Genomic DNA, 25,811 nt, shown 5'->3' on the forward strand with positions numbered 1-25,811 from the left:
TTTGGGCTTTTGAAGTGGGCTTGTATGAGTTTATGAGGTACTAATCCACATCAGTATGTAGCCTACGACAGATGATGGTCAGTAGGTTTTAGCCACCTAAAAACAATCATGAACAGTTTAAGTGTACTTTATAGTGTCACTATAATGAGAATATTTTCACTTTCTATTTCCTTTCTGTGAGAAGCCGAAGCCCTTATACCTCTGTATGCACTCTTCAAAGTCACACCAGACTCCTTTCCCAAGAAACATGATTTTACCAGGCAGAAAACTCAAGTTTCTGGTCTACCAGTGCCTTGGTCGGTTAGTCTGTTTGTTATGTTGTGTGACTCAGGAGTTTTGAAGGGTTAGTTTGGAGTTAGTTTCATACAAAAGTCATACAATAACACAAATACACTAACCAATCGAGGCAAGGCTGGACCAGTAACTATGGTGTCCTGCAAGGTAAAATTTCTGTTTTTCTCAGGGGAGTCTGATGACTATGGAGAGAGCAAAGAACAGCTTCAGTTCCCCGTCAGAAAGGAGCAAAAGCAAAAGTATTGATTTTTAATATTTTGCTTCTGCCCCCATCCATAGCAATACGTTGCTTAGCTTCTTACACCACTTCTCCAGTCTGGGGGCGTACCAGCCGTCATCTGCTGTAGGAGTGCTTCATACATAAAAAAAACAACTATACTCTCCCTTTAAAGTAGGGAAAACAACAGCTCAGATCAGGTGAAGAGGCACCTGTAGCCCACACCCGCAGCAAAGAAGAAGTTAACCATATAGCTGCTGCGTTCATGTTTAGATAACTGAGCGTGCTCACAGTCCGGTGAGATGAAGTGACAGGCAAACTGGATCCAAAAATAAAGAATAAATGAAACATGAACTCACAAGGTAGAAATAATAATGTGTAAAGGTCTATTAGGATCCACATCTGTGGGAGGTGATTTGGTACACACACACTGGAGTGGAAGATTGTCTGCGCAGGCTGGGAGCAAAACATTACTGGGAAGAAAAGACTTATGCAACTGCACTGAGAATGTTTTTCATTTCGAACACTAGAGTAGCCTTTCCACTACACAACAATTAGATGTGCTGTGACTAACCTGCTGAAGTGGACAAATGGCTATTCAGAGAGGGGGCTGTACACACAGTCTGTCTGTGTTGCTGTCCGGAGAGGTCACTGTTTAGTCCGAAAATCAGCCTGAGAGCAGTTGAAATGTGCCGTAAAAAATGTTTCTTTTCCTCAACATGCTCATTAACTCGAGTGAAACCAACCAACAGCAACATGCAGATACTTGTTGGTTCATGCTCACCTATAGTTTATAGGATTGTGAAGCCTATTGGTCTCTTCTGACTCACAGCTGTTCCTGTTAAATACTGCTCTTAAGAACAACTTTTAACTTGGCAAAGCCTGGCAATTACTGTTGAACACGGTGATACAGGTGTAGCGATAACACGAGAGTTGCAGGCAGAAACGTTTAAAGAGAACTCGTGAAAGACACAAAGCTGATATCCGACAGGTGCTGCTGCAGGCTCTCACTTGAAGGAAATACGGGCGGTTTGACTTTTTTTTTTTTTTTCATGTTGGAGAGTAAAATGTCCACGTGTAAAAACAAAATGTGGGAGCCATGTGCCTTTCAGGGGTTTTGCTGCAGTTCTATCTAGAGTGACAAGCCAAGGCACTTTGTCTCAGTGCTCAAATGAGGACTTTTCACCTCAAGCTGCAATCTTTGAAGCAGTGCTGTCTGTTGCTGTTACCTGTGTCTGTGTGATTAACAATCTGGACGGTTCTCTGAGCCAAATCTATTATTCTGTCCACTTTGAACGAGCGCAGGTCCTCCTCGTCCAGAGCAATGTCTCCCAGAAAGGCAGCTGAAAGAGACAAACAGAGATGTCAGACAACTGTTAGCAACTCAACAATAAGGAGCGTCCGCCTGAGACGCCCAGTTGCCTCGAGCGTTTCCTGCCGCTCAGACTGAGTAGGATGCGTGGAGGCCCACTCAAAGCACTTGTGGAAAGCCTCGAGCATGTAACACACACATATAAAAATATAGACTTCGTTCCTTTTTTGAATTTGTTTACCCTTTCCTTGCAGTGAAATAGAAACAGAATTGTGAAACAACAGTATGTCTGTTTGGATAACAGGAAAGCTGCCTTATCCAGGCTCCAAATTATAGGATGGAAATGTAAGCAACATATTGGACAGGGCTCATGCAATGAGGAGAGAGCATGAACTCAGAAACCTGACCGATGACACCATTAACTGATCCATCTTTAATCCAGATGTTACCAAACAACAAAATTCACGCTGAGTGCTTCAGCGCCTTTGGATAGTTGATGAGAGCTCTTAGATATGACACACTTGACACTGCCTCAATATGGGGCACCTTGAACAAGTAATAGCGCTTTAATGAGGCCAAGGAGAGGGAAAAATATCCACTTTATGAGGAATGTGCTTTATGGGATTCCTTACTAAATGCCCCATTTCTGCGCAGGATAAGCTGGGAGTCCTCTCCGCAGAGACGGGGTGCTCGGTTTTACAGGCTTTTAACACCAGCACGTCTCTAAGCATTTATGGCCCAGCTTGTATGCAGAAGTTGGGGGTGGGAGTAGGTGGGTGAGGGGTGTTGGGGGGTTTTGGCAAAGTGGTGGCACTGTATTCCACGTCTGAACAGGAGATGACAACGAGAGGCGAAGAGAGAGAGAGAGGAGGAAGGCATACCCCCATCAGCTCGAACCGCAGCTCTGAATAGGGAAGGCAGATGTGGAGCAGAAAGAAAATGACAGCCTTGTGCATGTGTGTTTGGAGGTTAGTGTGGTTGAGGGGAAACCAACCCGGGGGGGGTAAGAAGTCACTAAACTGTGGAGTTAATAGGAGTGATTTACAGTGGTTGTTTTTGTCAAATTTTAGAAGGAATAACCCTTACTGTGAAATACACAAGAAAATTCACTATATGTATATTTTGTTTAATTTTGAGATGACTGATAGCTATTTCTTTCCTTTTCCACAACAAAAATATCCACAGGAAGGGTCTTTTATCTCCTGCTGCACTCATATAAAAGTTTGACAGAGATCTGAGACAAAAGAAAAGGAGATGAGAAGCCCAATAAAAACACAGACAAAAAAACAAAAAACAAAAAACACTTGGCTTGAATTGCCAGAAGAATTGAATTGAATTATTATTGAAAGAGTCCGGAGTCAGCTTCGCTATATGCATGCCGCTCTTTCACCCTGCAGGTCGTAGAGGATGCACGGCAGAATGACTGTGTTTGGGATTAGAGGTTAATGACAGCAATAAGAAGAGATGTAGATCACCGTCAGCAAGACAGGGCATGCATAGAGGACAGGTTTAAATTCCAGAGGTCAAAGGGATCCTCTAATTTGTGCTCGCAAAAAAGAAAAAAAAAAAGACGCTAATTCACTCAAAATCCCTGCGACACAAAACAGACCACTCACAATCAGGACTCATACTGACAGACAATGTCAAAAACACCACCGATAAGGGGAAGCTACCAGATGTCGAGCACTATAGGATGGATAGGCTGACTGCCGAAGGACATTTTTCTCTTTAATCCTCACATTTTTTCTCCAGTTCCCAGAACTGTCTATGTGCTGAAAAGGACAGGCAGCACATGAACAAACAACTCCATTTGCTGTCATTTAAGGTCATTTAAGCGAGGAAAGACTATTCAAAACTAATCCACAGAAGTCTTCTTCATGCTATATTGACTGAGGAAAATTAAGCAACAACTGGAGGACGTTTCTTTGCTTTTATTAGCCGCGTTATGTGCAGGTTGTGACCAATAACGAGGAGCAGGTTTTCTCTCACCCCCATGAGGTTCACAGAGGGCTGCGCTCTCTGCCCAATCATCCACCGCTGTGCCGGAGACGGACCGGTTAATCCGCAGTGTCATTGTTCTCAGACAAGAGTGGAGATTGAAGTGAGCAAATGCACGGCCCGGCGGCATTAGGACTCATTTCCCCCGGGCGCAGCAGTCGTCCTGGAGACGCTGCTGCAGGTTTATGGAAAGTCTCGCAGGGATTGGGAATTAATCCCCTTGTCTCCTGGCTTTAATTATCAACAGACACACGGTTTTAGGAATCTTTTGTACACAACTCTGGGCTTGGATTGAGGACAGCCAGTGGAGAAAGGTGATAAACTCCTCTAGATACAGAGCACTGTAATGATGTGAGGTAAAAACACAGAGAGAGCTCGTGTGCTGTAGTGTAGATTAAAATCAGTGAATGTGGCAGATGGCAAGTGATCACCGTAGAGTACAGAGCTGCATCTCTTTCCAAACATTATTCATTACCTAAATGACAACAGCTGCAGCCATAATACTAATAACTGTGCAGAAGAGATAATAGTTTTAGATGCTGTTGCAGTTCGTGTGTCTCTTTTTAGTCAGAGAAAACAAAAAGAAAGCAAAAGGTGCAAATCCATGTGTGTGTATATTAAACACACTAAGGACGCTTTTAATAAAATGTTGGATTTAACATATCTGATATGTGATAAAGTCCGACAACAACTCCCCTCCCACCTCGTGTTAATTTTTTTTTGTTAATCTAAACCATCATAATCCTTCTCATCTCAGACTGCCCCCATCAATCAGCGTATCCAGTCAGATTACACGAGATCTCAATCAAATTAATCCCATTGATTCGTGTAATGCCCTAGTCTCGACCTCTGCGGTGTCACATACTCCAGGACTATTCCCATAAATCTCCTTCCGTGAACACCAGACCACAACATCTGCCACTGAAACCTGCACAAACATCAATACTAAGCCTAAACAGACACTAAAGCCAGCCTATATTTAGAAGGCCTGCTCCGCTGCGAGGCCACAGCTCACTCCTCGCTGTGCTTATAGAGGCAGTCTTTCCCTATACAAGACCTAATGATGAGGGATGAGAAACCCGGCCAATATGTAAGGCTGGAATGCATCACAATACCCTGGCACCGCCTTTCACAGCCTGTGTTTGGTAACAAACGTTGCATTTGAATTCCAATAGAGGCCAACAGTGTATTGCGTTAAGGTGATTACCATCTAATGACAGTGTAAGTATCACTTTTCAGGTTTCATTCTGTACCAGCCCTTTCTGCCACATGCTGGTCAGAGCACTCCCTCCAACACTGCATGGAGAAAAAGGAGGAAAACAGCAAAGTCAGTGTAACATGAGGACTGAGACAAAAAGAAAAAGGGGGGGGGCAGCATAAACCAAACCAAGGAATGATGAATTGTATTACGCAGGCCTGTTGTCGTGTAAGTATGGCACCTCTCTTCTCTGTAGGAAAAGAAAGAAAAAAACAACACCAGCTGTTATTTCTTCAGCAAATGCTTAGCTTGACATTTCCTAACACTGCAATTTGAGCTCAAGGTGGGAGAGGGAAAAAAAAGTCTACTTATCTGCACTCGGCTCATGCTCTAAAAGTTAACTAAGGTATAATTAGGAGAGAGATTTCTAGAAAAGTCTCAAGCTACAGCCTGAGATTTGAGTAATTATTTTCCAATAAAAGCCTGAGGTCTCATCAGCCACAGCTAAGATCAAGACTGAGCTACTGTCACCGCACCGCGGCTTCAGTCCTATTGACAAAATGAGAGCGGCTTCAGATGCAAAGGGCACACAGCAAGAGGCTGCCTCCCCTTTAACATTTCACACTCCATCAAGCCCATTAGCAGATTGGATTTCCCAGCTCATCCCCGCCACTGATTACTGATATACCCGACTGCCAGTCGAACCCCCTGTAATGACTCATCAGCTCGCCAGCTATTTGTCTCTTTTAATGTCAACGATAGACACTATTTGAGCTCCTCACATGGATGAATAATTCAGTGCCACGCAGCAGGGATTTTCACCTTTGACCAAACTTATTTTGACCATCCAGACTTGATATTTCTGGTTCAGACAGCAGACTAACACATACTCATGCAGTCTGGTGTGAGGGAAGAGCAGGTTTTCTTAGAACAGATGTCCAAAGCAAAGTTTAAACAGGTCTGTGGATGAACTAAATCTGGAAGATATCTTCTACCCTCAACACTTTCCATAAATAAAAGCTGAAGAAAACACCTTAAGAATTCACTACAGGTGGGGGGGAACAGAAAATTTTCCAAATGAAAAGCAATTTACAACTGATGGGTTATTTAGAAAAAAACCCAAACTGTGAATAATGAAGAAGTGACTGCTAAGCTGTTCACTGTGGTAGGCTAATTGGGCACCTTTTGAGCCATTTAAATGAGCTCCCCCAAAGCATTTGTTGTTACTTAGGCTTTGGATCCAGGCTTGGCATTAATGTAATGCAAGATTAGTTATTACTTAGCTCTGACAACAAACATATTGTTCCAACTAACGCACCAAGATCGTGCCAATAGATTGGCTCCCTAATCACCTGAACCCTGCAGAGAGAGGAATGGCGGGGGTCCTGTAATGTAAAAAAAACACCCAGCGTGGGCTCGGCTATACGGCCCGAATACCATGATAAAAGAAAAGCATCTGCTTAAGTGTTGCTTAAAGGCCCAATCATGAAGGTGAACAAGCAGCCCCGTCTCGTGGTCACCTGAGGACCGAGGGATGGAGCTGGGCTACGAGTGTCATCTTTCCAGAGGTACAAATAAAACCAAGTGTTACAGTTTTGTGAAAAGTGGCCCTTCACAAAAAAAAAACAAAAAAAAAGCCAGTCAACACAATCTAAACCTCAGCGTTAAAAAAAAAATCACGTTGACGTTTCTTAGCAGACGATTCTAGCGTTTTTCAGTTTGTACCAGACTGACTGCAGATAAAATGAATTAGTTAAAAAGTTTGCTTCTTCTGATGGAAAGTAAATACTAACTAAAGTTATGCAGTTAATGTCATAAAAGTGAAACATACAGTATTAGTATTCGTATGTCTCTAAGAGTGCAAGTATGAAGTAGCAGAAAATGGAAATACTCAAGTAAAATACAAGTACCTCCAAACTGAGTAAATGTACTCCATCACTGGTTATTCTGAATTCTGACACTAAGATTTTCACTTTTACTACAAATACTTTTACTATACTTCTAAATAGCAGTTATCTGTCTCCTGGATTATCAGCCTTGAAAAATTACATCGGCTGATCCCCAATTGTTTTACAGCTTAGTTTCAAATTAAAAACTCTAATGCTACATAAGTGACTGTCTGATGAGTAATCACACTGTAGTAGGTCACGGACTTTTTGAGCAACTGAGTATCACTTGAGTGAATAAAAAAAAAAAAACAGACTTGTGAGAAAACAAAAGCTCTGAAACATTAATGTCATAAAGAATCCAGCCGCTGTATTACGAATGATTGAATCGCGGTCAAGACCTGATGTCGAGAGGCAACAAATTCTTCAGAAGCCACAGGAAGATTGTGGATAACCCACCAAGCCCCCTCATGAATGGCCTGCACTCACCTCACCTGGGCTGGTGCGGCACAGTGTGACAGGCCTGCCCTCCGCCTTCCAGCCGTGCTTTCCCTTGGCACGAGGTGAATGACCTACAGTCTGTGTGAAGTGTCTGGGCCAGTCGGAGGAGAGAGCCGGCGGCCCGGGGGGACAAGAAAAACCACTTGCATAACAGCGGACAAGACAAGAAGGGGGCGTCCAGGTTGTCCCGTCTGCAGCTGAGGCCACAGCAGCACAGGAGTTCAAAAACAAAAAGCACAAATCCAAAGCTTGACAGACGACGGACCGCACAGACAGGCAGCACAGTCACAGGAGTCTTATACAGATTAAGAAGTCTGTGTTCTAAATGAGTGCAATACACGTCACTGTTTTCATGATTATCATCTAAGCAGAGCAGACAATGAGCATGACTGGTTCTCATCCATTTTTCATTTCAAAAATGAGTGGATCTAATCTCAGTGGGTTGTTAAGAGTCTTAAATGACTTTCTGGGATGCTGCCAAGTTTGGAGTTCTGCAAACTAAGGAATTTTCCACTGGTTAACTTCCTAAATAGATGGCATTACTTCAGTGTTATTGCACTGCTAGCCTCAATCAATGCACATTTCTATCATGTCTGGTATAGCGATGAGTTATTTAATCCTCTGCAAATGTGAGCGTTTGAGGCATTAACCGAGAAGGAGTGGAACACATTCATTGTGGCAAGAAATGAAAAACTTACTGGGTGCATTTGAAACAATCCGGGGAAATTAAAGGATAACACGTAGGTTGATGCTTGTAAAAACGCCATTAAGTGATTCTGGAGGGAAGATGCTACACCAACACAAAACGTCAGTATTTGACGACTATCTGCACTGAAATGTCACGAACACAGCAAAATAATGAGAAAATACAGTCAGAGTGCAGAGCCTGTGCAGATATTGACACTGCCACACACTCCTATTGGGTCTTAAGTGATGACTGAGAGGGACTGTGAGCCGATATGATCAACTGACCATTCAAGTCATCTTGTTTTCTCCAAACACCCAAACGAGAGTCATTAGATGTCAGTCACTTTCAACACGCGCACATCCCTCAGTCATTTAATAAAAATCCTGACACTGAAGAACAGCGACGCAGAGGACATGCGTGAGATGAACTCCTCACACAGCAACAGAAACTTCACACGGCCGTATGCGCTTCCCTGATCGGAAGCAGCGCGGCATAAAAATGCTGACTTCGAAGCCGCAGAAGGCGATCAAATACTCAGTGCAGTCGTGTGCTTGAAAACTAAGAGAATAAAAGAGGCGATCAATAACCCAAGAGCTTCAGATTCATACTAGTTCTCGATATTAGTGTGCAGTTGACTATAGTGAAGAATCATTTCTCTGGTGTAAGTGAGGAGGAGTAGGAAGTAAAAAGGGAGAGCTGAGAGATCTCGGACATTTTGCTGCTTGGTGGGAAGGAGAGAAGCAGGTGGGTGTTGGAGGAGCTGGAGTCTGTGCTTGTGATCGTCTCCCAACCACCTGTCTGCAGACGTGCCCAGAGGAAACCATAAACAAAACTGCACTCCACTCAAATGATGCTTAAAACTGGATTACTACTCATGATAACATCCTCACAAACACCAAACACGAGTGGGGATTAATAAGCAGGAAAGCCCCCGGTGAGACGTCTCTATTAAATATCAACGATTTCTTGGAAACAGAGTCAGAAAAAAAAAAAAGTCACTTCCAATATAAACATGGCATCATCGACCCTGCGTCAGTTTACCTTTAGGTCTTATGAAATCGCCCGAACACCACGTCCATTGTCCAGTAAATAAACACAAGTGCTGCAAAAACAACCTGGAGTGACCACTTCAATGACTCAAACGAAGGAAAGCAGCATCTTCACTGACTTGTATAAGGAATGCAGTTCATCTGCAGTCTGACCTTTGTCATGTTTTTGTAAAGCCACAACGATCCTAAAGCACCATCTTAACGTCTCCCCCGACACTTAGTCTCCATCGTCGGAGAGGGAGGAAGAAAACAGACAGGCTGGTAGCTGAGAGTTCGAGACTCAGACTCTCTGCCTTCAACCCGACTGCCACATCAGAAATCTTCAAATGCCAAAATCGGTAAGCACTTCCAGGACTTTAGAGGTCATTTTGACTGAAGCCAATTCTCTGTATCTGTAACCTGAATACTTTCACCAGATGGAAAACACAATCTGTTCAAACTCCCCCAAAGGGATTTGGCAAGACAGTGAGTTCACAGCACACACACACACACATATACACACACATAGACGCTCACACACAAAATAAAGATTACAATGACAAGTCACATATGCTTTTGCCAAATAATGGGAAAATATGCAGGTCTCCCTGGAGCAGAAAAGAAGCAGACATATTTATACCTTGAGCCATATGACAACAGCCAACAGATTTATGTGTGCATAATTTCTTAGCTCCACTGTACTCTCCCCTCTCCCCTCCTCCACTTTGTTTCAGTGGCCGTGTGAACAGCCGGTGGAAAAAAAGAAGAAGAAGACTATTTGTGCAATGACAAAAAGAAAAAGCACCAGAAAGGGAGCAGAAGTCTTAGAAATCAAAGTGCAGGTTTCCTTTGTTCACCAACAGCTTTTTAAATAACACACAGCAGACAGCTCGCAGGAGCTACATGATCACATTTTGAAGAAAAGGAGAAAAAAAAGTGGATTTGCCGCAAACAGCAGGCTGTAACTTTTCAAAAAGCACTTTCGCCAAAACTTTTCAAGTCTGGAGGAACGTATTCAGACACTCATCGCCCCTTTTTTATCTCTTTATCTATTTTTTAATTCTTATTTTCATTCCTACAAAGCTTGCAGCCACTTCTCCGAGCTGGGTTATCCTGGACGGCTCGGTTCAAATGTGCTTCAAATGTTTCAAACTGCAGAAACTATGTCACTCAGCACAAAACAAATGCACACAATGTTCCCTCAAGCCTCTCAAAAACTACATCCACGTACTGTCATCTCTCTAAAAGCGTTTTCTCCGGCCGATCTCTGCAAGCCTCCACAAACAGATTCGTGGCATGTTTCTACCTCCACATAAAAGGTGGCTAAATCACACAGCGTAGTACAAGAAAAGGGGGAAAAAATCTCACCAGCTTTACAGGGATCCTTATAGTCGATCGTCTCTGATGTGGCAGTGGGTTCCACATAGTAGCCGGGATCAATCGCCTCCAAATCGATCGCCAATATCACGCCGAGACAGGATACAAGAAACAAACATCTCGCCGCGAGATCCATTATTGTGGTGGGGGTAACGGCGAAAGGCGAGGGATAAAGGTAAAGGAAGAGAGAGGGACGAGAGAGAGAGAGAGAGAGAGAGAGAGAGAGAGAGAAATGGGAGGTTTTTGGGGGAAACGAGATCCCTCCGGAGGGCGGGTTTTAAATCCAGCCTCTCTCCGGTGTCTTCTTGGCTCTGGGGGCAGTGATTTCTCTCCTCCAGCCGGAGCTGCGGGCGAGTGCGGAGGACTGCCTGAGAAACTTTGATGATATGGCAGCTCCTCAGGGGCGGTAGGGATGGCCTTTTACTCGGCGATGCCTCTGTGCGTCGGCCCCTGAAGAGCCTACGAGGGGCTGTAATGTTGTTACCTCTTGGTGGAGAATGAACGTTGTGGTCCATAGGCCCACCTCTGCTTTCTAACCTGTTTACCATAATTCAATATTAAATCGACCAAACTAAAGATATGATCATGTTTGGCTTCCTGGGGCACGAGCTTATTAAAAATGCTTCAGTGGACCTCAGTTGTGGCTCTCATGTTGTTTTGTAAAAACGCGTAAAAATCAAAAGTTCAATACTGTACTTCAGTGACGTGTGAGGCGTATCATTTCCTGCTCCATTTTCTTTACAGTTCAATTAACTCGTATACACTCAGATCCCCTGACTGACTTTTCCTTTATTCTTATATTTATTTCCTGTGTTTTAATGACAACACAAACAACCAAGACATCCAAGCAGCAATGCGCGCAATCTTTACGCACGATTATTCACACGTGCGCAATCGACTCCAGACGCCCACTCGCTCTATCACGCGCACGCACACACACACACACACGCACACACACACACACACGGACAGCCTGAGCTTGACCTTTCTGCGATACTCACACGAGGAGTTACGAGCATATTGAAGTGACCAAAGCGCCACCTGTTGGCAAACCAAGGAAGTCACGGAGTCAAAAAGTAGGCCTAAACAACAAGCGAGGCTGGTGCGTGTCACGATAGCCTGAGTTTGGCCAAAAATTGGTAGTTTTGTTAATTTAATCGTCTTGTCATGGGATTCTCAGGCAGAAGTGGCCGCTCATCTGAACTGTAAGCTTGCATTTATTTATAACATTAATTAATCATTTATGTCACTGATTCGTTCTGTTCTTCATCTCCCCAGCGGTGTCTGCGCTCATCTCTCGCACTCCTCATAACTCCCCTCTTATGCAGCTGATTTTAATCAAGTTTTAGCTGAAAGTAAGGATCAGTTCTTTGTCAGTCTATCGCACCGTGGCCCATTTGCTCGCTCCGTACATGTTGTGGAGGTTGGATGGAGAGATTGCACGTATTGCTTGAATATCCCGCTCTGTTGTTCATCAGTTATCCTGTCCCTGCCTATTGCACACAAAGCCTGGTTTATATAAGAGGGAAGAAACACACTCCTCTTTATCTTATCTGACTGCTGCCGATGTGTGGAATTTAAGACAGGATGTCTGCTGAGATGAGGGGGCTGTATTTATGCTGTCGCTGTAAACAGCAGTTTAACTATCACGCACGAGTGATGAGTGCGCACTCATTATATTTTGAATAAGACGAGACTCATAGACTGCTCGATGGCACAAATGTCGAACACACAAAACACACAAGACCAAATATTTAGATTAGCAAACAGGGAACATAGTCGAGTTTCTCGGGCATTTTTTTTGTTTACTGCTGCAGTTTCAAGCAAAAAGTCCATACAGTGAGGCGATGACAGTGCAGATGGGGAATATTGCAGTACACAGTAATTTAGACTATTAAACATGAGGTTATTGATACTGTTTATCATAAATATCGACAGACATGTTAATCTATTGCAGCTTTTTGAGTGCATAGTGATTATTGTTCAAAGTGCGCATTGCACAGGTGCACCAGTCAACGCCAGGCGTTATTATCCTACGGTGAAGCTGTCGTGGTAAGAATGAATGGTTATGATGTAATACCGTAATGATGCGACTATAATTACTGTGATGAATAATATTGGATCCATGGCGAGCATTAAAACTCAGTTAAGTCACAAATATGAAGCTATCCTGTTGTGACCTGATAATGTTTCAATCATACGTGTCCAGTCGTATAATCCATAATAGAGGATGGAAAAAAAGGATTTAAACTGAAAATACATTTTTTAAAAATCTTTTTTTCGTCTGAGTTGAGGGCATACAGTCAGCATCAAGAGCGGCACACAGACATTTTTGCGGCCTGTGTGTTAGTGGCATTATCACAATCCAGGAAGGTTGCCATTTTTCCTCATGTGATATCATTTCCTCCCTGGAGGATAACATGTGTTCATGCTGGCTGTCAGAATTTGCTCATTAAAGTTTAAAGTGTAAGAAGAGAGCACAGACTGCAGCAACTGAAGGCCACCACTGCACTGTTCGCAGAGTCGGTGCCTCCCTTCTGGGCACAGAGGTTAAGCTTGGTCGCGGCTCAGCCACAGCTGACAGTGACTGTCTGGCCTTCTCCAAGCATCTCGACAGGCGAGCTCTCTGGAGGACGTGAGGCAGATGTTCTGCATGTTGTGGGATAGTGTGTTCGTCATGGCAGGGAGGGTACAGTCTCATCAGCTGGCTGTGGCTCCCAGATGCCTCTGGCACAGCACCAGCTCACATCAGGTGTATCCACACATGGAAACCGGGAGCCGAGATTTTCACTGCTGTAAAAGGGCACAGTGAAACCAATAAACTCACTGTCCAGAAAATGTAATAATAAACCTATTTATACTAAAAGTGTCTAAAAGACAAAGACATGTTTGACATTTACAAGGACTGGCTGACAACAACTTTAGAGTGTGAACAGTACCTTCAGCAATACTGTTAGGATATTTTCAGTCATACCAGATGAACGTTTTCAGAAGTGCGGCTCCCTTTTATACAAAGTCTCCTATTTAGATTGACTGAGATAACACTTCGCTGAGGAAGTCTATTTCACCCTACAGCTGTGCCAGATTTCTTTTTTTGCAAGTCCCTGTGACGACTTTTTGTCAAAACATGAGTGTGACGACTGAAGTTTTACTTATTTGTCAAAACACTTCAGAGTGAGAATAAGAGGACATCTGTGGAAACAGCTGTTCTATAACTCAACTAAAGTAAAAGCCACTGCTCACACTTGAAGCTTGCAGTCAGCCTCTTTTCAAATAGAGAACCGTTACCAGTGTCATTTTGTTTACACGCTTAAAAACATTGCGTCAATTTAATTTAAATGCACATTAGGCTACAAAATAGCTTAAAAAAAAGCGGGAAAAGGATTACTGTTGAGGGCAAGTAAATAATTATTCATTATTTAATGCGCTTTATCTCCAGACAAACATAATTGTGGTCTGCAAAATTACTTAAACAGCATTGCGTTGCCATGGCAGTGGAGATATTCTTAAGCTACCCAACAAGATTAATTTTCTTGGGCTGTATGGATAACAATGTGGGCAGTGTGAAAATCAGAATGTTACATGCATCAAGAAGTGGAAGCCAACACGTGCCGTCACATCAGAGATACGAAAACACATGAAGAGCCTCCAAGCAACACGTGTCCACATCGAGAGCCGCTGCACGGTTAAATGAGACACACACCTTTGGCTCATGGGTGCCAGCCAGCGTTACAACCTCACCAGCTTGGCTGAGAGATCCCGCTCGACTCTGCTGTGCTCCTCGAAGGGTCACCGTTATCGAAGTGGGGGCTTTCTGCCCTACTGACACACAAACAAAACTGCTCAGCACTAAAGGCTTCACATGCGCTAAACTCCAACTTGAGCATTTGACGCCTGCCACAAAATCTGTCAAATTGAAGCGATGAAAGTCATCAGAATGACCGTCTTGCTCTGTGGTTTGGCTTGCAAATTAAAACAACAGCAGCGTGTTTGACAATGAACAAAATGAGAAGTAAAAGCAAAAAGCAAAATTTGGGGTTTTGGTTCAGTGAGAGGGGTGAGAAATACAACTGACTGACACAAAAAGAAAAAAAAAACAGGAGCAATGAAAACATGAGTTTGATTCCAGTCTTTATTGTACCAACAAGAAGCTTGGGAAATGCCATGTGCTTTATTGTTTTCCAACACATCTCTGTGAAAGTTCAGCATTCACACTTATGGATATTATTAGCAGGTGATTTAATGAAAGCGTTGTACAAAATGTTGCTACACAAAGAGGCAAACAAAATAAAAACAAACATGAAATGACGCTAATAAACAAATCTGACATACAGAAGCAGTGTGGACTGAACTTTTGGGGAATCTTATTAAATTTGGTCAACCTTACCAACACTGATTTTAAATTACTTCACAATTGTTGCGCTTTAAAGGGTTTCACACATTTATATTTTACAATGCATCCATTTCTACATAAACATTATGTGTCAAGCAAAAGGTGTGTTTTTTGACCATATAATTCCCATATGGCTCTTTCTGAACATGAAAACAAAACATGTCGTACGTCTATGTGCCCTCTGATGCCGTATAGCTGCATCACAGTCGGGTTCTTCCAGGCAAACTATCACGCATGTCGACAGAGCTTTCCTCTACGGTCCTCTACGGCGGCAGTCCTCCCTGGCCTACAGACATCCTGATCTACTGTTTCCAAAACAATGGATGAATGAACCCTGGCCATTCAACGTGGCCGTCGTGTTTTGGCTGTTCGAGACATACCAGCGGTCTGATTGGTGATGTGAGCCAAGCCGGGCAAGCTGCTGGCTAGTTTAGCCAGCCCGCCGTTGGTGAGCAGCTGGTGGATAGCGGTGGTTTTAGCCACTCCTCCCGTGGTGACCACAGGCACCGCCCGGAGCAGAGTACTGCTGCTGGTACCCACGGAGCTCAGGACCTGACCCTGAGGCTTGCCACAAACTGCCTGAGGGTGAAGAAAAAGCAGGCAAACAAACAGTGTGAGGTTCAGTTATAAATGTGCACTGCAACAGAATGAGGATGATAATCTTAATCCCATCTTTTGTGTCTGCTTATTTTCCTGTTGTAAGTACAGTTGACATTCAGATGCTATTTTATGAGGTACATCAAGATAAAACTGAAATGAGTTATGAGATATTTAGTCAGCCCTCAATGACATAAACAGGGTGGACAAAATCTTTGAACACTGAGTGCACTGATCCACAAATCAACAGCACCGCAAATCACAGAAATGAAAATAAAGTTGAATCGACAGCTATTTAGAAGAGTTTTAACAAAAACTGAACACTTTAACCTTCATGAATAAAGGATTTGCTGCAAGGCTGTTATATTAGTTTTGCAACACGGCCCTAATAAGCTGGCAAGTATGTCCATGAATCTGGTAATGTCAGTGGAAAACAAATCCTATTAGCAGACTTGAATGTATTTTTTCCATTAAATAGCACAGAAGAATTTTTGAAATGGTAGGTTTTTTGTGTTTTGGCCAACTAAGAACAAAATTAAGCAAATCTAATATTTTGGAAAATGGCTGCCAGTATATATATTTCTTAGTGAATGGACTAAAAACAAGAAAAAATATTGTGGTCGTACAAACTTTAATGCAATGTAACCAACAGGTACCTGGGTGCTGCCTGTGTTGGCCGCTGTGGAGGGCAAGCTAGGAGCTTTGGTGACGATCTCCTGAAGACTGAAACTTAGACCTTGTAGCAGACTGCTGGCGGAAGGCGCTAGATGTGAACACAAAGCCAGTTAATCAATGGGGCTGACATTTAGGTGAAATCAATAACAAATATCTAATAAGACAACAACTCCTAGTTTTACAGACTGCCCGCCGACAGGCCTAAACTAGATGGACACAGACACACACACACACAGACACACACACACAGCACATGAACGTAATGTCCAAAGGGTCAGGTTTGGGACAGTGACATACAGCGATGGCGCAAGAGGTGATCAATGATGTTTGCTTGTGCCGTCCTCACACACTGTTCTCATCCAGCGCTCAAAAGTTTAACCTCTCTCTACAAAGCGGTTAGAGCTGCACCGTGTGTTGAAGCCACTGCGCAGAGATTAGCTGCACAGTTTGAAAGTGCAAACAGGCGTGCAGGGCAGGACAGGACAGAGATACCTTGGGCAGTAGCCGGAGCTTGTGCCTGGGCTGGTGCGGAGGACCCTGACACCATGCAAGGCTGCACGCTGCTGAATGAGCTGGAGCCTGGGGACAGGGCACCAGACATCTCTGAGAGACTACCAGACCTGCAGTGACACACATAACCACCAATCTACTCAGGAGCTAACCCAGTACGTGCCGTTCGGCCACCATTCCCAAACTCTGAGTACACCAATCATCAATCCCTCTGCATCAGACACACTTTTGTCCTGTAGGGCGGGAGTGGGCGTGGGTGCAGGCATGATTAAGGGTTTAAGCGCTCTATACTGAATGTGCCTGTTTGTAGCAGGGCAAGCTAGCTTACCGCTGGCCTGTAAGAAGTCCAGAGAGCTCCTTGGCTCCAGCCACAGTCTGTCCCACTGTCACTGTAACAGGCTTGCCAGAAACACCCACTGCATGGAAAAAGGATGATGGTCGGTTATTTAACTTGGGGGGAAAACAACAGAGATAATTCAGATGGCTGTCTTTCTAGAAAAATACTTCAAGCATAGCCAGGTAGCCATGCATTACAGGCACCATACTTTTTCAGAACAAAATGTTATTCAGAAGTCTTACTTTCACTTTACAATACTCTGTAGCAAACAAAGACATGCTTTTCTTCTTATTTTTATCTTCTTATCTAGAGATCTGTATAAAGGTTAGCTGCTCAGTTTCAGATTTTCCCCTCCAGTCTGCCCACTACTGATTTTATCATTGCAATAGACAACAAAGATTAGTATCCGTTTACCCTGACTGCACTAACAAAAAAGGTCTCGACAAGATTTCCCAGCGCTAAAAGAAAACAGAATGAATCCTCCAAAGTATATAGACTGTATGTCAAACTACTGTTTATGGAGTTTCATATAAGTAATAAAGTCAGATTGTGTACCTTCCTGTGCAGCAGGGATGATGCTGCCCCCTGCTGAGTCGCTTTGGGAAACTATGGTGACCTTGATCTTGGCTCTCTTGGAGGCTTTGTTTGGCGTGGGACTAGGCGTCTGCCTCCTCTTGCCATGGGGCCTCAGTTCATCTCTGTCCAGGCCTTCCATCTGATCACTGGTCACTGGCACTGCACCACACAAGCAAACACACACACATGTAGAAACACAGATACACTCGACTGCCGAGGCAACTTGCCAGGCTATTGTGTCCTGCTTTAACCCCTACTATTGCTTTCAAGAAGAACATGTTTAAGTCATTTTCTATTGTCTGTAATTTAATCCTTTTTTTTCAGAAGTGCTGAGGAACATTTCACTCTAGAATCAGTGTAAAGTTAGGGAGATGGGAAGGAAAGAAGTGAAAAGGGCACAGAGGACAGAGAAAGGAAGAAGGACAGACACTTACCAAAAATACAAGGAGGGGTGCCAGGAGGAAGATTTTTCCTCACAAGCATGTTTTGTTTCATAAAAGCAGCAAACTGAGCTGGAATGAATTGGAAAAAAAGCCAGAAAGGAAAGTTGTAGGAAGAGAAGAGAGAAGATGAGAGAAGAGTATTTCAGTCACGTTCCATCTTGCCCCATCAGATGTCGTGACGTGATAATGTCTTAAGAAATATATCATTCAGTTTCACATCTCCCATGCCACCCGTCTGCCCAGCTGGCACAGCTATTTTGTGCAAAATTCAGCAGAAGTTGAGGTGAATGACTCATTGTAACAAGTTTATATAAACAAGTGGGTCGAATGTGAAAGCAGTGTGTGCTCAGGTACCAGGGTCAACGGCCATGTGCAGGTGAACACACACAGAGTCGAGCGTGGTGGCAAACTGACCTTGAGCTTGTTTGTGAGTGAGTACTGTGCCAGAGCGCTGCATGTGTGTCTTGAGGAGCTGCGTGGCTGTGATCAGGCTGGACTTCTGTGCTGGGGACAGACCGGACGTCTTGGGTTTGGGACTTGAAGTGGGGCTGCTACAAACACTGGACAGATCCTGGAGACACAGTGAAAAGGAGAAACAACTGATGAGTAACAATTCATGAGCGTCAATCACTGAACATGTAGACTGCAGCCAGCCTAAACGAAGTCTGTATTGAATCTGCTCAAATGCACTTTAGAAAATGTTAGATATTATGAATAAAAACCAGAACACATTACATTATTAGTATGACTGCACAGTGAACCAAAGATGCACCAACAGAGTCGTATAAAAACAAAAGTAACTGAATTTCCCACTTTCTTATATAAGTCACTTTCCAGTGTTTCTGAGACACTTTCCGAGATAAAGAGTTGGTATGGCAGACAGGTATCAAAGCCAGGAAGTTTTTCTGACCACTCTGCAGATGTTAATCCTAAATCCTATAACTCTAGCGAGTGACGGGTGTGAAAACCTGTCATAAAAACTGCCACCTTCAACACTGTGCTGTCTGGCAGATTACAATTTCACATTATCTGGCAGATCAGCAAAAAAGAGGAAATGTGGGAAAAAAAAAACTTAGTTCATTTTGAGGAACACAATGACTTTCAAAACACCAACAGTATTTTCCATCACTTTTATTCGACAGCTACTCTGAAAGTTCCTCAGTTTGGGAGATATAAGACAATTAGTTATGTTGCGAATATTAATTATTCAATTATTGTTCCCTGTAGAAATATGTTTAAGTATTATCTAAAGTATTCAAATTAATAACCAGGTGCAGCCTTGGTGGTTCACATACATGGGTTACACTTTGAAAAATGTTGGAAACTGAAGCTACTGACTTCTGAACCCGATGGTGAGATGGGAACTCTAAGTGCAGGGGAGGAAGGTCGTCCTCTCTCCATGTCAAAGGGAAGCTCCCGTCGAGGCCTTTTCTTCTTCTCCGTGTCCAGGTCTCTCATCTCCCCTGAGCCATGGCTGTGGCCCTCTGCTCGTGTGAGGACGCCTGACAAGAAGTCAGCTATCTCATCCTGCAACACAGTGATGAAGGGAAAAAAAAAAGGTAAGGCGCAGGCATATTCAACTCAAAAAGAAACTGCTGAAGAACAGAAACTCTTCCAAGAAAATTGTTGAATTTGAACCTGTACATTTACAAGGACCAACCTGAATGCAGCGGTCCACCATGGTCTGTGTCAGTCCCTCTGATTTCATCTTTGCTGAACTGATTCTGTGGCGGGAAACCATTTGGTATTACTATTACTACTGAAGGACATTAGACTCTGTATACTCAGCTGTTCAGAGGTTGTGACTGACCTAAGGTTGTCGTCGGCTCCGCCCACCATCACCATGCTGTTGTCTGCTCTCAGTTTCTCTCTGAACTCCTCCATGCCTTCTATGCTACACTGCAAAGCATTCTGGCCAACCACGAACAACACTGGAGTCTTCATGTCCAGCAACGGGTCATCAACATCCTGAAATCATCAACACATTAAAATTCAACACGGCTACCGACTTGAAGCCAAAGTATTCACATAAAAATGGACAAGTGTATAACTGGCAGATAATGCCTCAGTTCCTACCCCTCTTGGCCCATTGACTGTTAGCAGGGGAAAGCCAAGACAAACCACAGCAGTCAGATACTCCATAAGGGATACCTGTAATTAGTAAATCAGTATTAATTAGCAAATCAGTTGCATTTTTTCAGGTGTAAAAAGCATATACCCCCACATGTCACTGTGATATGTTATAAGAAGTCTTACGTGACAAGCGATGAGAGCACCAGTGTTCCAGCCGACCAGAATGATGGGTTTATGAGGAAAGTGACTGTGAACCTGGTGGTTAAATTGATAAGACATAATCAAAACAGCTGCAGAGACGTCATGTGCCAAACCAAAAATAAAATAGAGAATCCATATTCTACACAGTTCTATTTTTTCCATTTTGCCTGAACTTCAACACATGGGTACTGCCTGTTTATAATACAAACGAATAATAAAGTATATTGCAATTGGGTAAGAACTTGACATATTAAAGAAATGAATATGCTCCAACAGTGGCTTCAGACTGAGGTCAACCTGACAAACACAAAAACTGCTGTTGAGGCCACAAAGGGTGTCATCACAAATCTAAAATTATAACTTCAAGTTTAGCACAGCTGTTGGTGGTTATCTTCATGCAATAAATGGTATTTAATATGTGCATATTAAAAACAAAAAAAGTTCACTCAACAACATGAATTTAACAACATTATTCCAATTAGCACATCCTACCTCCATGACCTTGGCTCTGACAGTGCCCAACATGTGTTCGAGGCACTGTGTGATCCCAATATTCGCGCTGCTGTTCACATGAGTGTGCACAGGGATGACCTGACAAAAACAAACATCTGAGCTTAATAAAAGCCCAAATTCTTGCAAAAACATACAGGTTTAACTGAGTGAGACTTAAGACCTTTCCCAAACAGGAGAGCTGCGACTGCCAGAATCTCATTCGCCGTGAGGTAGAGAGGGCAGGATTGGTTGGGCTTGATGGTGCAATCAGGATGAGTGGTGACCCAGGAAGCTTGCTCTGAAAAGAAAACAGGCAAAGGTCCAGCCTCTAACTGCTACAAATCATGTAGAAAAAAAACCTGCACAGAAAATGGTTTCTTGTACAGACTGAGGGAGGTTAAGTGTTACCGGTTTGTTTTGGGACAGGACTCCAACAGCTGGGTCCCAGGGTCGTTTCAGTAACAGCGACAGAGCCTCTGCACTTGGAGCACCAGTCTTTGTTGAAGTCAGCAACATTCTGTCAATCAGCAGGGGCAACTTCCAAGACACAAAAAGGAAAAGAAATGAGTCGAGAATCCCAGATCTTACAGATACGTGAGCAGACACCTGACAGGAGATACAGATGAACTCTTACTCTTCATTCAATTGTAAGCCTCATACCTTGCTTTTGAGAGTCTGTAGCACATCCAGGTAAGCGGCAAGCATGGCAAGGCTTAAAGATTCAATCATAATGGTGTGCAACCACTGCGTCAGTTTGGTGTCCCAGTTCACGCTGGCTAATGCATTCCGCACCTTCCTGGCACACTTGTCCACAGCTATCCTCCGCAAAATTGGCTCATTGGACGCCTAAGGGAAACAGAAGATAAGTTGTAAGTTTTCAATAATTTAATAACCAAATAATTAAAAAATATGCTGTAATTTAATCTGTAGTCTGTATCACAGCAACACAACAGCAGAACCCAAAGCTCTTCGTTCAAGAGAGCAGGGGCGGGAAGGCAGCACCATCTTGTTTACTTTTCTTCCCTACCCAAGGACTATCAACACTCAGAATGTTTCTAATGTGGTCATGTAGTGTCACACCAATCATCACCCAATGTTGTTATTATTCTGTATCAGCGAGGAAAATGGCTTAAAGAAAAATGTTTCAGTCATTTTCCTTACCAGTGATTACCTTAACTTCACATTACTACAGCCATTAAATAAATCCATGTAATAAGTTTTAAGTTAAAAATACAGATTCTCCAGTTCAAGTAAACAGTTGCTATGACAGTGATAAAATTAATTTGTGTGTCACAGCATTCTTTATGAATGTAAGGTCCAATATTTTCATGATCAGGCATCTCACGAACAGGATTTAATATCATTAACATCATAGCAGTGACATGGAAATTAAATGATGATTATAAGATGGCTGAATACAGTATTGAGATATTAATATGCACCATGAGTTCATGCTCTCTCCCATCACTGGTTAAATTATTATTATATGCAACCTGAATTTCCCTCGGGATCAATAAAGTATCTATCTATCTAACAAAAATGGAGGTTTGTCACAAGACCAAACACCAAAACAGTGCTTCTAGTGTCAAAAACGCACTGTACTGGCTTACAAAATGATGTTAATGCCCAACAGAGTACACTGATTTGCACCAGCTTTTGAAATATGCAATGACTTGTTGGGTGTAAGATGTATGAAATCCATAATGACAATTCAATAGAGCAGTAATGTAGGCTATATAAATACTCCAAAAAGTAATTGTTTATGTCCATGTTATTGAATAAATGAGAAAACATATACATTGTTGCATAACTTGCATACAGAACAGGTGCTGAAGAACTTTCACAATGTCTTAAAACTCTAGAGAACAGAATCAGATAAAATGAGCAACACTTGCATTTTCATTGGCCAGACGAGCTAGTCTTTCAGCTTGAAGAGCTTTGAGGACTTTATTGAACAGTTTGTTCTGGGCCACTGACCATCCAGTCCTGAAAAAGAATAATGACTATGTTGAGACTGAGACACTTTCAATATAGAGTAAAACAACAAATGAATAGAACAGTGGACTGTGCCAGATGTTTGATTACTTGTTTAAGTGTTCCTCCCAGTCATCAGGGGGCGGGGGGCTCTCGGCAACCGTGCGAGCAAATAAAACATGCCGCTCACACTCCTTCATCACATTGAGAGCTTTCTGATTATCATACAGAGGAGCGGGTGTTGGTATGACCGTTTCCACATCTATTAAAGAATCAGAGTCTCTGGAGACAAAGACAAGAAAATCAAGTTACTGGAAGACATAGAATTTGTTTACTGAACAATCTAAGGGGAGGGGCATTTTACTAGATCTAAGAAACAGAGTGGGAGACTGATGGCAATCCAAAAATATGGTGGGATATCTAAATCAGTTACAAATTACTCTAAAGAGCTTTTTGACTCACAACAAAGCTTCAGGCTGGCGACGAGGGGTAACAAACAGCGTCCTTGTGGGGCGGGCGCTGCTGGCATCTGGGTGGGCATTCCATGGTTTGGCATAGCTGTGGTCCAGAAATACCAAATCCAACTCTCTTTCATGAGCTGACAGTTGAAAAAGCAAAGATGTGCCCATCTTTCGTGCTGATATCTGGAAGTCCTTATCCCCACCACGATGCATCCTCTTCCTGGGCCCCAAAGGGCCCTGGAAAGGCCTAAACAACTCGTGTGAATTCAGACCAACTGGTGAAGAAGAGGCAAAATGGAACATTTGAGATAGGCTGAAAAAACAAATTCCTTCCTTTTCTTTCCAAAAAGGAAACTTTATCTTAAAGGGATACTCCACTGATTTTACACATGATGAACAGTTACCTTGGGGAACAGTCCCAAAGTAACACAACCTACACAACCTGTGACAACATGTGTAGAATATAATTTGATTGCTCTCCGTCAAGCTCGAGTTAATCGTCCCAACTTGGGCTTGCTTTTGATAATTTTAAAATATATATGAATTTTACCCTGACTTTATGAAAATATCCTGTAGAATCACAGCAGATCTCCTGAAATTACAAAACAATGCAATGCAAAGCAGCAACGTAATGTGATGCTGTTGCACGGAAATTATTGTTGGCAACAATTTCTATATCTAATAACCATTTACATAATTGTTTACAGGAACAAATGTCCAAAAATTACAGTTTCCAGCTTCTGTAAACATATGCTGGTTTACTAATTTCCACAACAGTAAATAGCATATCTTTGGATATTGGTATGTTCAAATTGCTTACTACTTTGTAGAATTTTGTATACTAAACAACTAATCGGGAAAATAACCGGAAGAATGACAGATAAGATAAATGTTTTTTGTTTTTTTACAGCTCTCGCATAATCTGACGTTCAAACATGCAGGTGCTTTGTCCACCATGAGCGTTAATGGATACTGTAAGCACATATAATTGATCTGTGTTGGGTTGAATAAAACTACTGAACCAAAAACATAGGTTACATATAATAACTTGTTTACTTAATATCTATCGTTCATGTTATGGCCATATAAAAGGAGTGACGGCTATGGGCTGGCCTAGCATGCTAACGTTAGCATAGCAAGCTAAAGGCTAACCGAAAGGCGCTATCGCTGTGTTACGTCGCTCACCTTCTTGCTTTTCACTCCATGATTGTCCTAACAACTTCAATTCTTCATTTGGTCCAAATGTGACCTCAGTAAAACGTTTTTCTGGGGGAGTTCTTGAGGTTATATAAACACAAATATGTAGTACGTAAACGCCTCACTTCCTTTTGTTGTATGATTTGTTGCCAGGCTAGACCCGCATCCCCCTTTTTAGCGAAAATCAAAACAGGCAGGACAATCGGGGTTACCTTTCAACCGAACTGGCAACCTCGATTATGGCGCGTCGGTGAGTGACGCAAAACATGGACTGGATTACAGCAGAGTGTGGATCACTCTTTCATTCAGTGGTTTGCTGTTTTAATGAAAAATGTAAATGTTCTTTTAAAAGTTATTGAAATACTTAGTTCCTTTTTGTAGACAGAGAAACTAGACCAACATTTTGTCAAATCTTAAAACTGACTGTTTTACGTTCTTTTTCTGAAAACACAAATTCAACTGGTGGTGACCTTTTTTGGTAAAATGACCACCTGTACCCTCCCCTTATTCAATTCCAAAGGTCCTTGCTGACACACTTTAAAGGACAGCGTCCTTCATTAGAAACACAGTATATTTGAACCTTTTACTAAAACACCCTGCAAACTGAAAAGGCCATCATGGTGAGTTTTAAAATGGATGAGTTATGAAGTTGTTTGATGGTAGCTGTTCATGTGTTTTCAGAGGATAAACAAAATAAAAAAATAAAACAAAATGTAATGTTGAATAAAAGTAACAATAATTAGATTATATGACAAGGACCTTAAGTCACGACACTTTACAGAATGATCTGTGTTTAAAGATATGATTCACTGCTTAATTGTCTAGGATGTTTTCCCGTTTTGACAAATGCATGCTGAGGTGCATATCTGTCTTCTGTGTGCTGAGATCAAATATTAAAACCATGATGTTTGTTTCTGTTCTCCTGTAAAGAAATATTTTGTGCTGGCTTGGCTGCTCTTTGCTCTGCTGTCACTGTCAGATGCTCAGTGTTATGTTAAGGCCTTAAAACCTGGTAAAGGAAAGACACAAAAACCAAAACACACACAGCAAAATATTTTTTATTTTAAAAAAATAATAAATTATGACAGCACTGAAATATATTTACAGCTTTTTTCCACACCCACAGGCATAACTCATTGTCAGGATGATGCGGATAAAACATGGCATCCCATAGGATCTTCATGGAGAAACAGCAAATGTATGGACTGTACTTGCAGTGGATGTTGTGCTGCGTAAGTACACAGATTACAACATTTGTATTTTTAAATGGGAATCAAATTTATTCATCCATGTATTTACATAATCTACTGTTAACTGTGTGATTGCAGGTATTCAACCCCAAGGAGGTTCCCTGATGACTGTGTGTCAGTGTTTGACCAGGAG

The 25,811-nt window shown here is 42.5% G+C and overlaps 2 protein-coding genes across 6 annotated transcripts in view; both read right to left on the reverse strand.

Annotated features, from left to right (window-relative positions):
- bmp1a (bone morphogenetic protein 1a) overlaps window positions 1-10,700 on the reverse strand; it is a 31,317-nt gene extending 20,617 nt beyond the window's left edge. Inside the window, exons 1-2 of one of the 2 annotated variants that reach the window (XM_046387136.1) lie at window positions 10,491-10,700; window positions 1,741-1,854 (exon numbers count right to left, since the gene is read on the reverse strand). In XM_046387136.1, coding sequence (XP_046243092.1) covers window positions 1,741-1,854; window positions 10,491-10,635 — 259 coding nt within the window. In that variant the 5' untranslated portion in view covers window positions 10,636-10,700. The remainder of the gene's footprint in view (window positions 1-1,740; window positions 1,855-10,490) is intronic. The other variant, XM_046387137.1, reaches the window with a different exon arrangement.
- A 3,913-nt stretch (window positions 10,701-14,613) lies between these two features.
- Window positions 14,614-24,613, reverse strand: kansl3 (KAT8 regulatory NSL complex subunit 3). 4 transcript variants are annotated; one of them, XM_046387148.1, is made up of 20 exons: window positions 24,417-24,613; window positions 23,233-23,506; window positions 22,882-23,052; window positions 22,692-22,782; window positions 21,457-21,642; window positions 21,205-21,333; window positions 20,978-21,094; window positions 20,797-20,895; window positions 20,287-20,358; window positions 20,107-20,181; window positions 19,841-19,998; window positions 19,691-19,754; window positions 19,369-19,557; window positions 18,445-18,601; window positions 18,022-18,099; window positions 17,567-17,746; window positions 17,003-17,090; window positions 16,657-16,784; window positions 16,146-16,252; window positions 14,614-15,471 (listed from the first exon to the last, which is right to left on the reverse strand). In XM_046387148.1, exons 2-20 carry the CDS (start codon window positions 23,442-23,444, stop codon window positions 15,235-15,237), a joined length of 2,538 nt encoding a protein of 845 aa, XP_046243104.1. In that variant the 5' UTR covers window positions 23,445-23,506; window positions 24,417-24,613; the 3' UTR covers window positions 14,614-15,234. The 4 variants fall into 4 exon arrangements, with proteins under 4 accessions (XP_046243104.1, XP_046243105.1, XP_046243106.1 ...); XM_046387150.1 differs by having other exon boundaries at window positions 15,336-15,471; window positions 16,657-16,743; XM_046387149.1 differs by lacking the exon at window positions 18,022-18,099.
- Between the last annotated feature and the right edge of the window lie 1,198 nt (window positions 24,614-25,811).

The sequence above is a fragment of the Scatophagus argus genome, chromosome 4 (genome assembly GCF_020382885.2).
Source record: "Scatophagus argus isolate fScaArg1 chromosome 4, fScaArg1.pri, whole genome shotgun sequence".
NCBI classification, from domain to species: domain Eukaryota; kingdom Metazoa; phylum Chordata; class Actinopteri; family Scatophagidae; genus Scatophagus; species Scatophagus argus.

What these genes read in the sequence shown, in the direction of transcription:
- kansl3 (XM_046387148.1), bottom strand. Translation starts at nt 23,444, where the DNA reads ATGCATCGTGGTGGGGATAAGGACTTCCAGATATCAGCACGAAAGATG. An exon ending in TCCTGTCCCAAAACAAACCG is followed by an intron (nt 21,095 to 21,204) that starts GTAACACTTAAC and finishes TTTTCTTTTCAG; the next exon opens with AGCAAGCTTCCTGGGTCACC. An exon ending in CACCCCTCCTTGTATTTTTG is followed by an intron (nt 17,747 to 18,021) that starts GTAAGTGTCTGT and finishes TGTGTGGTGCAG; the next exon opens with TGCCAGTGACCAGTGATCAG.